The sequence below is a fragment of the Plodia interpunctella genome, chromosome 19, assembly GCF_027563975.2.
Source record: "Plodia interpunctella isolate USDA-ARS_2022_Savannah chromosome 19, ilPloInte3.2, whole genome shotgun sequence".
Classification (NCBI taxonomy): Eukaryota; Metazoa; Arthropoda; class Insecta; order Lepidoptera; family Pyralidae; genus Plodia; species Plodia interpunctella.
Window position 1 is genome coordinate 2,725,666 of NC_071312.1, and position 11,923 is coordinate 2,737,588.

The 11,923-nt window shown below is 33.3% G+C and overlaps 1 protein-coding gene across 1 annotated transcript; it reads right to left on the minus strand.

Annotated features, from left to right (window-relative positions):
• Positions 1-830: 830 nt before the first annotated feature.
• On the minus strand, positions 831-11,615 carry LOC128678318 (synaptic vesicle glycoprotein 2B-like). The gene is made up of 10 exons (XM_053759773.1): positions 11,358-11,615; positions 10,159-10,377; positions 8,681-8,843; positions 6,664-6,845; positions 5,013-5,197; positions 4,435-4,595; positions 3,362-3,533; positions 2,698-2,972; positions 2,406-2,533; positions 831-1,414 (listed from the first exon to the last, which is right to left on the minus strand). The coding sequence occupies exons 1-10, from the start codon at positions 11,380-11,382 to the stop codon at positions 1,350-1,352; spliced, it is 1,575 nt and encodes a 524-aa protein (XP_053615748.1). The 5' UTR covers positions 11,383-11,615; the 3' UTR covers positions 831-1,349.
• Positions 11,616-11,923: the final 308 nt, after the last annotated feature.

Genomic DNA, 11,923 nt, shown 5'->3' on the forward strand with positions numbered 1-11,923 from the left:
TGACGGAATTCTCGTGTGCTTATGAAAACTTTTACGAATTGTTTGGTAATGTTTTGGTGAAAACATTTTGCTTCGAAATAGGTTTCTTTTTATATAAAATGTTGTATTTATAGTTTACACAATGATTATACAAAAAAAAATAATTCTCAAAGTTTATTGAGTAAATAAACATTAATATTTTCTCTAGCTTTGCCCACGTATCGTTGTGGCTATGTGAATATCTTACGGGCTCATGTATTTATATCTTATATCTCTCATAGTATATAAAAATGTGAAATTTTAAGAAGATTGTTTAATTAGCATGAGGTGGAAACAAACAAATGAAGAAAAATAAACGAATTTATTTTTGCATTTATAATAGCAAAGTTGGGATTAAATACGTATATATTTCATGAATTTTGTTCATTATTACTTTAAATATGTAGGTACGTCGTGTTAATTATAATGAGGTCATAATCATTAATTCGACTGATGCGACAAATTAATTTTTCATAACTCATTTAGCGACGGACAGATCAAACATGACCGTAATTATGAGCAAAGAACCTTTAAAACATAATGGAATTTTTCATTATCCAATTTTGTAGAATCATTAATATTGGCACACTGGCATATGGAGAGCAAGTTATGATTTACATAAGGTAGTAAATTATTCGTTATTATAACGTCAAATTGCGGAAAAAAACTATTAATGTATTGCTTTATTTATGTTATATGAACTCTACATACGCCCAGAAATGTTGTCATTATTTTAACCTAGAAACGAAGAAGGTGAAGGCCTACTGAAGGTATGTATTGCTATTTATGAAAATTAAAGATTTTTTTTATTATTCTCTAATATTTTTACTTCAACTTTTTTCTAACTAATTCAATTTAACAATCATGTAAAACTTAACCATAATAAAATAAATAGTTAAGCACATATTAAAAAGAAGATCTAATAATTTACTTACATTATTTGTGTACCCATTAAAATATTATTTTACATTTTTTTTACGACAGTGATCAGTTTGATTAAAATCACAGAAATTCGAAAAATATATTTGGAGTGGGTTGCACCGGACGTTAATATTAACCTGCACTTAAAAACCACAAAGTACGCCATTTTGTTTAAAAGTGGGCGGTGCGACAGGTTAAATTCAACGTCATAGTGGTGCATCTCACCCATACAATAATTTTCTATTGTTTAGTTTGTAAAACGTCAATGAAACGACAACAATGGCTCATCAATTTCATTATAAATAGATCTCTTTAAAATTGTCTATCACACTGTATCGAAGGCAAATAATCTCATTTCTTCGTTTTTGTCCTTGAGAGAGATCTATTTCCGATAATTTCGAAAACTGGTCTCACTGATCTCCCGCATGGTTCTCTTTCTGCGGATTCGGTAAGAAATATACAAGTCCAGCAAAACCTGGAAAAAAAATCACGATTTTTATAATTAACTATAATATACTACTAAATGTTTATCTAACATAATAAGTTTTCCTATCAACCATATTGATAAATAATGTCAACATGTCCGTCTGTTTATAGATGCCTATGTGTTTTATTAAATTATGGACGCAGACAGAAAGTTTTCACTCCGCCCGTACCTTTATAAACTGATTAAAGATAAGATCAGATAAATTAGTTTACTATGAAAAATATAGTAAAAGGCACGTATAAATATTTAATCTTTAGTTTGTAGCCTTCAAAGGACTTATTATATGAATAAAATTATAAGTATGTATTTTGCACTTCAGATAAAATTTAAAATAAGCCAGTTCTTGTGAATAATTTCATCGTCAAACTTATAATAAACTATTAACCAATGTAAGTAATTTTATATTTATTTAAATTTATAATAAAAACCTAATCAAAAGCAGACTTATATTCTGAGGCTATTATTTTAATAAGCTATACTATATATTTTTATATATGACCAATTATTTAACATCATTGCACGTATACAGTAAAGTACAAGGGACAGATCTTGATGAGAAGAAATATGACTAATGACTATGTAACTGTCAAAACAAGCTAATATTCTCTCTCTCTCATATCTGCATATGTCCCGGTTTAATTTAAGGATGTGACGCCATGAAGACCGGGTTAAGCGAAAAAATATGATTACTACCGACCGCCTGCCGTCTCTTTGGGAATAGTATTGGCTATCCACTGCCTAAGCTATGTATCTACCATGACATCCACAGGAGAGCATAAATTGGTCTTATTCTAGGGCGGAATCACACATTAGTCACGTATCTATTACGACATCCACAGGAGGGCATAGAGTGGTCTTATTCTAGGGCGGAATCACACATCACAATAAGAAAAAAAAAATTACTAAGTTATAGTAACTCTATTTCATATAATATACTTTCTAAGTCGTCAAAATACTAAAACATCAAACATCAACTTACAGACGGTAATTCCGGACATCGTTAGAAATGGTACCATGCAACCAGCCTGCAGCATCACTGGAAACAGTATGTTCCCGAGCAGAGACCCCACTCTCCCCATCATCAGTATGAACGACAACGTTAGCGTCCTGAAACAAAAGGTTCTCAATAAATTTGGTAAGACTACTTTGGTGGAAATAATTTAAAGTTTTGAAGGAAATATAAAGATCACGCTGAGATGAAAGAAAGTTGATGATATTCATATAAAACGATATGGTAACAGATTAAAAATAAGGTATAAACTTTTATGTACCTCAATGTAGTAGGGAACACTCTAACAAGAATACTCTGCTGTAGAAATAACACCGTTTGCATAAGCCCACACGTCGCTGACACCAAAATGGCTATTTGCAATGATGTATACGTCCAATGAAGGCTAGCAGAGCAAGCTGCGCAGAGTAGCAGCATCACAAACATCAATGGTTTCTGTCCAACGAATTTGACTAGGAATCCGTTGACACTAACGCAGAGTAAGGATACAGCGCCCATTATAACTCCGTTGATATAGGTTTCTGATCCACTTAGTTTCTGTAATAAAAAAAAAGAAAATACTTTAGGCTTATTATTTAAAGCTTGCAACTTCGTTTTGGAATTAATGATTTATAATTTTGGGCACTTTTGTTATGTTTAAGAGAGTCATTCAGGTTAATTATAACTCATAATTGAGAGAAAGAGAAAATCTGTTTCCACACGAAAATTTCATTTCGATCAAATATATTTACGAACTAAAACAGTTTGGGCTAGGATTCAAAGAATGTCTGCAAAGACTAAATAAGAAACAAATCTCATGCGTTTTAATTTTTTTTTTCATAAAATCAATAAGGAGAAGAAATGATAAGGCATCGGATAGAAATGATAGAAGTTTGAGGAGAACTACCTACGTAAAAAAATATCTAAAGTAAAAGGAAGAACCTTACGGGTATACATATCTCCGGTCTGGTGGCGTTGCTAACTATGACGGGAGTCCTGTCAGTCTCGCTGATGTAATCGTTAATCATGACGCAGAACCTCTGCGTCTCATTGTGTGCCAGCCGGTAGTTCTCCACCACTGTCGACAGCTGCGGGAACCATAGACGCAAGGATGTGTAGCTGAAATAGAAAGTATGCTTTATTTATTGATAACAATTGAGAAAGAAAAAATGCAAGTATCGATAGGTTTAGAAGTCTCCTCAGTTAAAACAAAACGTTGTCATAATGACATTGACCACACACATGACCAGCGCATTATGTGTCCTGTGCATCACTGTACATCATTTCCCAATATAGACGATTCTGGACAGAATGAGAAGGCAAGAAAAAGAGACATCGTCAACGAGTTTTTTTACTTAGGGAATGACTATTTTTTCATGTATTCCAAACTTCTGAGGGCGACGTGCGAGTATGCATTTCACTTCTCACTATCGATCGATTCGAAGTGAGACGCAGCGAACCAGTGATATTGCAGTGTGGTTGTTGTTGCGTCACAATGGCGCAATGTGATTGGTTCGCTGTGTCTTATTTCGAATCGATTCGATGGTGAGAAGTGTAGTGCTAACCCGTACTTCGCCCACTGGTTGCCAACAATATTCTTCTTTGCATGTCAGTTTTCTTAAAATGATCTTAAAATTTAAAATTTTCCTCAGATTGCTTTGCGCGTCACTGTCACAGCTTTATCGCTGTGTCCGACATTATAAGTATTATATCAGAACCCAACATCAAAGAAGATTGACAAAATGATGTTTGCTGATACCACTTTAGGCAATCAATATAGACCGGAAATTTGATATTAAAGTATGTCAGATGGATATGACCATTAATAAAATCAAGTTTATAAAATAGAATAAATAGATTATCATATAGAAAACCAAAAGTACTGTCGACATAACCTAGCCTAGAGTTAAATCCATCTTTTGTACAATAACATTTCAAATAAATTCATCCATATGCAAGGCGAGAGCGCTAGCAATGGACTGATCAAAATAGCTAATGACAATGGTATATAATAACTTACGCCAATAGACAGACAGCAGTCTGCAGACAGAACTGTATGAGGAAGAAGAGAAGAGGCTTCCTGAATAGAGCCTTCACTTCGAAGAGAGCATTCACCAATTGTTTCTTCATACTGTACTTGTCTGTAGGCACGTATTCTCCGGTTATGTTAAGAGAATTGATCTAGAAATATGAATGGAATTATAATAGACCAGCCGTCCACGTCCACGGCAGACGATTTTTAGTGTGAAAATTGTCGAAAATATCTTGGCACCTTTTTTGCTCAGCGTGCAAATCTCGCAATACAGTGAGGAAACGCTGCTAGTGTCTTGGACACGTTGCCTCCCTGTGGCGCGTTGGAAGATTATTTTTATTTATAGTTTATTTTTTCAACTATATGATTTTTTTATAAATATTAATGGATTGAATATATATATGTGTATAAAAATAAATTTTCACACTAAAAATCCAATACTCCGTTCTCTACGTTTGTGTATTCATACATGTTTTAATTATTATGTCATACTTTGTTTTATTTATTTTTTCATTAATTCTATTAATTGTAAATTCATATTTTCATTTAGATTGATGCTTTTTTACCGGGAAAGAGTCTCGAGAATGTCCAGTGTTTATGCTATAAATATCCTTCAATACTTCCAAAGCTTCATTTTCTTGTCCATGGCTTAGTAAAAATTTGGGGCTCTCTGGTAAGTAGTAATATAGTATAGCAGAAGCTAAACTGAACGCCGAGCAAATGTAGAAGTAAAAGTTCCATGCATGTAATTCTGAAAGAAATATATTATGATTAGGTACTTCTTTACGTATGTCTATCAAGTTTTTATAGTTAAACCGATAGGCCGATTTTGAAAAAAATTGGAACAGATCTCAGATTGATTAGATTAATACATTATAGCCAAGTACTTAGTTCATGGTATATGAAGCTGGAATCTTTGCACAAAGAACTCGAATGAATCGTCGCTGTAGCTACAGTATAGAAGAAAAGTGAAAATAATCGTACCTTTGCAGTTATTATCGAATGAATATGACTAATTTTAATATACCTACTAGAACACTAATACAATTAGTAATATATGTATCTCCTATGTATATTACAGTTAACAGCACATCAATCTACCCAAATTCATTGCAAATTCCTCCCTATTACAGCGGAATAGAGTTGTGTATGCCACGTAACATGACACATTGACTGTGCGTACATACGTGTAAAATAAATATTTAATATTTACAATGTTAAATATGTTTAAATTTGTTCTACGTGGTTTTTATAAGAACGTGTAAACAAGTAACAAATGTTATCATATATTGAATGTCATTATTACTGAGATGAAACAAGTCTCTTTTAAGAAAATCTGAATCAATGCACGAGCACATATTTATGTTAACTATGATATACTAATTATGATAACACATAAGTATATAAGTGAGTCAGTCTCCCTGTGCATAGTAGTAATTATACGTGACATTTCTAAACAGTGAATTGATTTTAATTTAAACAAAAATCGATGAGATTTATTACTGCATTTTATTTTAACCCCCGACGCAAAAAGAGGGGTGTTATAAGTTTAACGTGTCTGTCTGTGGCTGTCGTAACTCCCAAACCGATGAACCGATTTTCATTTTGTTTTTTTTTATGTCATAGATAATTTTATCCCGAGTGTTCTTAGCCATGTTTCATGAAAATCGGTTCAGCCGTTCAAAAGTTGTTGCGAAATTAATATTGAAAGTCGGGAGCTTTTTAATTTGTCTAACAAATAAACTTGTTGTAAAATATAATACTCGTATACAGACGAAGCTTCAAAGCTTTTTGATGACCGACATCTTGACGTAATAAATAAATTAATAGTTTTAAAAAAATTAGAAAAACACGCTTTTATTAACATAAAAGCCAAAACCTCATCAAGCCTTCATCATGGGATGACAGTCTCTATCGTCCGGCTTCATCATCAGACCTTGAAACCTAATCGTGGTCAAGGTTCATTACAAGACTTTTCTAACAAGTCCAAACACAGCTACGATACGATGTCCCATCATGAACTTCCAGTTCATATCTTCCGACTCCATCATCACATCAGTGCGACAGTATTATTGTACCGGCCATATTGTGGTACTGTCATTAGAACTACATACAGCTGCCAATTTTCATGACGCTACGATCTTCGGAAGATGATTAAATCTTAGATTCCATTACATACAGATCGACGTAATATAAGCGTGTTAAAAATATATTTACCAAAATATCCTTCTAATAACACCACATCCCACGGCTGCATCAGTATCCCCCATGATAAAAGAGGTATGCCTATCAATGATATTGACATAAAGGAAGCATACAACATCATCACTCGGTCCCTTATTTTCTTGTGTATGAACTCTGTTATCATTGACGCCGTTGCTCCATAACTTATGCTTACACTAGAACAACAATGATCATATCATAACATGATTTTTGTAATTTTCCAAGGTGAAGGTTTTTTGAAAATATAAATGATATGAAATATAATAGATAGATTGATATAAAATGTAGCCTGATATAAATCTTTTATAATATACCTTCATAAAGTGAAAAAAAAAAATTGAATTCGGTTCAGTAGTTTTGAAGACTATCAGCCTCAAACATACAAACTCATAAAGCTGCAAACTCAAGCTTACCTCTTTATAATAATAGAATAAAAGTGTAGATTATTCGAGAAACATTTATTAGTTTGTGTTAAATAACTTTTTATTCTTTCAAAGAAATGGAAAAAATCTGGTAATCAGTAGGAACAGAGTTAAAAAGGAGAAAACTTTGTCATTTTACCGGTAACAGTACACTAACGATGTGCAAAGTTAACCAACATATAAATTGTTCGCTGAAACCTCAAACTTTGTGATGAAATAGTAACACTGTTTGTCCACAGGACGTTTATCTTGCTGGATCCGATATCCGAGAAAAAATCGGACGGAAAAGCCGGCATACATAAACTGTGATCGTTTGTCACAATATCTATATTTCTGTGACCTGAGGAATGACATTGCAGTGTGGTTGTCGTTGCGTCACAATGGCGCAATGGGATTGGTTCGCTCTGTCTCATTTCGAATTGACACGATGGTGAGAAGTGAAATGCTAACCCGCACTTCACCCATTGTTCTATGTTTCGACAAAACATGTTGCGCATACTTCATGCAAACATTTCTACAAAACATATTACAGATTCTTCTACATACATACTACGTACACTTTCAGGATAGTTAGTGGCTGATACTATTTTTTATAAGTATTAAATTAACACATGTTCTGCAATAAAAATATCTTTATTTTTATCACTTATTCCGGTTTTTCCCAGATGTCAGATCTAGCGAGACGGGTGCCGTGGACAAAGGATCCAAATACCACTGCACTGAATAGTGGTTTTACGCCTGAATATTTCTCAACTAGTGGTTACATCTGTCACATGACGAGATTTGAGATAGTTCCTGCTAAAAATTACTTTCGTCTATCCAATACCGTGTAATATAATCGGCAAATAATTTTAATGATATTTGACTGGTTGAGCGACTTAGTAATCAGTATATCGATTCTTCTAACGATTAATTAATTTGATTCTTAATTAGAGCGACTATTGTAAAATAATTTCGGCTTAACGTGTGTCGTCTACTATATTAAAATCTCATCAGTTACAGTAGATATAAATTATAGACGTTAAGTCAAATCAAATACTGTACTTGATATTTGTTATATCGATAATAATGCAGACTATATCGATACCTATAAATCACAGAAAACTGAAATTTACATTTGCGGCATCCTGTCTTTTAGAATCGGGAAGCACGTCGCCGGTTTGAAATGTGCACACACAAACAAAGAGCAAATACTTGTATGGAAAACCAAAATAATATTTTGAAACTGTATCCGTATTTTTATCTCAAACCATCGTAGTATTGTCGTTGAACTTAACAATTCCTCAAGGGTCCGTAGTTGTACCTATTTAGAGACACTGATCGAAGATCGAGTAAATTTCTACAAAACAAACCGAGGACGAAGGACAGGATTGCATTTTACTCCTCACTATGGAGTCGATTCGAAGTGAGACGCAATGCAACGCAACTCAGACGCAACAGACGCAATTCATGTGATTGGTTAGCTGCGTCTCACTGTCATATTATGCAACTGAGGTGCTAACAATAATTAAGTAATATCAAACGCTATGTACCTAAATAAATCAGTTTTCTGTGAAAAAAATAGAAAGTCTAATATCTATGATACTCACAATATTCCCTCGAAGAGTTTAGCCACTAATAGCATCCAATAAGTCTGACTGGACCCGTTGAGTATTGAGCAAACAAACATTCCAATATTACCCCCAACCAGGAATATTTTCCTCCCGAAGGCATCTACTATGAAACCTGTAAATAGACTAGCGCCCACTTGACCTGGAAATGACAAAAAATATTAATATAATGCGACAAGAAGCGTTCTCTGAAACTTGAAGTGTTACTTGAGTGGTTTGATCGTTCGTCTGTAATGTATATATTAATATATTTTTTATGTTCTCAAAAATAAAAGAGGAAACTCGATATTTTTGCGTGATGCGCGTACGCATGCTAGTAAATGAGTATTAATTAGTAATAATGGAAAAATCCACTGTCCTTGCATGTAATGAACTATTTTTATTGACCGTCTATTATTAAAATAGGCACGAAAGCACATCGTATGAAGTTACAATTTATATTCGGTAGGTACAGTAGGCGCATCAACAGAATTATTCGTCCACCCACTAGTGGGAAAGTCCAATGGATCGACGGATCGGGAGGGACGTAGTGGCTATAGGAGTAATTCAAACTAATATTATAAATGCGAAAGTAAGTTTTTTTGTAACCTCTTCACGCTCTATCTACTCAACCAATCCTCTTGAAATTTTGTATACATATAGTAGGAAGTATGGAGAAGGTCATAGGGTATCTTTCATTCCGAAAAATTAACACATGTGAAGGTAAAAGCTAGTCGCAAATACCTGTTCACCCACCGGTTCAAGAAAGAATGTTAAATTCAGTCGCCGCTGTTAAACATGTTAACTGGCAAACAATAAAAATTACAATTCCTAGAATAAAATATAAATTCAATTAATGCAATAATTTGACAGATAAACTATATACTAATACTAAATAAATGTGCCAGAAGTTATTTGTATGTTAGTAAAAGTGTGTAATTATATAGGCTATCAGATATTTTATCAGCAAGCGGTGAAACAGGTCCTAACGCTTCCGTTTGATAGTATAATTGAATTAAATAAACAAACCATACAACGTAATGATAAGATTTTGAGATAAAATCATGAAGATGAAGATGATAATGATGATTTTCATTTTTCGCAGTGTTCTGTTATTTATACACTGTACTGTGCTCTCGGGAACTTTTGGATGCTTGAAGTGTGATGATAGATACCTAGTCGTAGTCGAAGATGTCATACGGAGACTAAGGGACACGCAAGCGTAGGCTTGATTGAGCGTTCCGAATTTTGTCTTCAAGTCAGGTAGGATGGTTATAAAATCACAGCTGAATCTTTAAAACTAAAGTTCAAGTTTTATCATGATGATTTTTCACAAGTAATGAAATCGATGAAAAATACTACACATGATACATCGGCATTGGAATACAGAAAGAAGATTCGAATCATAGATCCCAATATATCAGTTCACAAACAGGCTTTAACCATTGGATCACGTGTGAATCAACTCAAAAACTCACCAAAAAACGGCATAGCATTCAGCACACCTTTTTGCATGATGCTCATGTCTAAATCACACTCGGCATTTGGTAAAATGTAAGAAGCAGTAGTTGTGACGATTGTTGACGCGAATACTGCTAGTAGAGTAGCTATCATCAGTCTCACGTGAAACTTCCCAAACTTGCATAGTGACAACGCTTCCTCTAGTATCTGCATTGAGTTCTCTGTCTTCTTCGTTTCTGGTGAAAAGGAAATGAGATATTTGGTTCAATTGGCCTAGTACAAACATTTTTGTTCTGTTCGAAATTAGTATTCAACTTAGGATAATATCAATCATTTATTGACGTCAAAAATTACTAAAAACTAAGTCCCTTAAATTTTGTAATGAAAAAACTTAAGTCTTTGTATTTTGGGTAAAAACTTTATCTGTAGCATGTATAGTTTTCACGACAGACGACACCATGAGGACTGAGGGCCTTTCGTAAAACATCGTAACTCGCTTATTTGGCTTTCACAAAATGTAATTCCAACTTTCAATTCTTTTTCTTGTTACGAATATAACCTGTAGGATTAAAGAAGAGGAGGCAGAGAAGCGCTCAGTCGGTGATCCACCAGAATATAACATTATTGTTTGTATGAAAATACAATTATTAAGCAAACATTTTTATGGTCGTTCTACAGAAAATAGAATATTATTATAATAGCACTTATTCTGCATTTTCCACGCAGCTTATAACGATGGTAAATAAAATATGTCTTGAAACAGTGTACACATGTCATGCAATTTAGAATCACTCTAGCTAAGAAGGAACGCGGAAAATATGAGAAGCATTTGTGTTAACTTGAATTTATTTAGTTATATTTACTTACATTCATAATAAAATCGAAAAACAAATTATAAATTTATTCCAACCAGTACGCAGAAATCTATACAAATATCATAAATATAAACGCATGTTTGTTTTCTTCTTTTACTTCAAAACGGAGCGACGACGAGACACTATACTCGTATGTATTTGTAGGGATGAAACGTAACATTTAAATATTGATATCTATAAATAGGACTTGCATTTGATTCCATCGCGTTTGGACCTGTTATATAGTTATCAATGAATAGACTGTCTATTATAGTTGCAGACGATTTTTAGATGTATAATCTGTTAAAATTAAATCTCTTAAATTTTTACATGTAGTAAATTAATTACTATACCAAACTTACCTTTTACGTCTGCGTTGTTATTCATTTTCACTTTAGTATGAGCTTTTCTTTTTAATAAGTTATTAGGTAAATGTTATATTTTATATTTGTCATCGGAATCAGTAAGTTTATTATTTTCTTTAGTCACTTTGTCAGATTCCACTTGTGCAAAGTTATTTTTTTTTATACTTATAACAATATTTAGTACTAACTAGGAATAATTTTATGCTAACACTAAATTCAGAACTTCACATGTCGTGTTGCCAGTCCGTGCACTGAATACAGAATACATTCTGTTGATATTAATTGAGATGGTTAATCAAAATCACTTGAGTAAATAGTCTTATCAACGAATCTTATTTCTCACAGTGACATACTGTTTTCTCAGTGAGTTATTTTTGTGGAATTATTTGTGAAGTCACAAATAGGACGCAAGGGTTATGAAATTTAGTACATGGGTAGAATATAACCTGGAATATAGCGTACTTTTTATCCTGGAATTCTTACAGGAGCGAAGCCTCGGGGCACAGCTAGTAAACTATAAATTATTAACTATTCATGACAGCCTTTCTAAGAACAGAAGTGTT

What these genes read in the sequence shown, in the direction of transcription:
- LOC128678318 (XM_053759773.1), bottom strand. Translation starts at nt 11,382, where the DNA reads ATGAATAACAACGCAGACGTAAAAG. An exon ending in GTTATTAGAAGGATATTTTG is followed by an intron (nt 5,198 to 6,663) that starts GTAAATATATTT and finishes TATTTCTTTCAG; the next exon opens with AATTACATGCATGGAACTTT. An exon ending in GACCGGAGATATGTATACCC is followed by an intron (nt 2,973 to 3,361) that starts GTAAGGTTCTTC and finishes TTTTTATTACAG; the next exon opens with AAACTAAGTGGATCAGAAAC.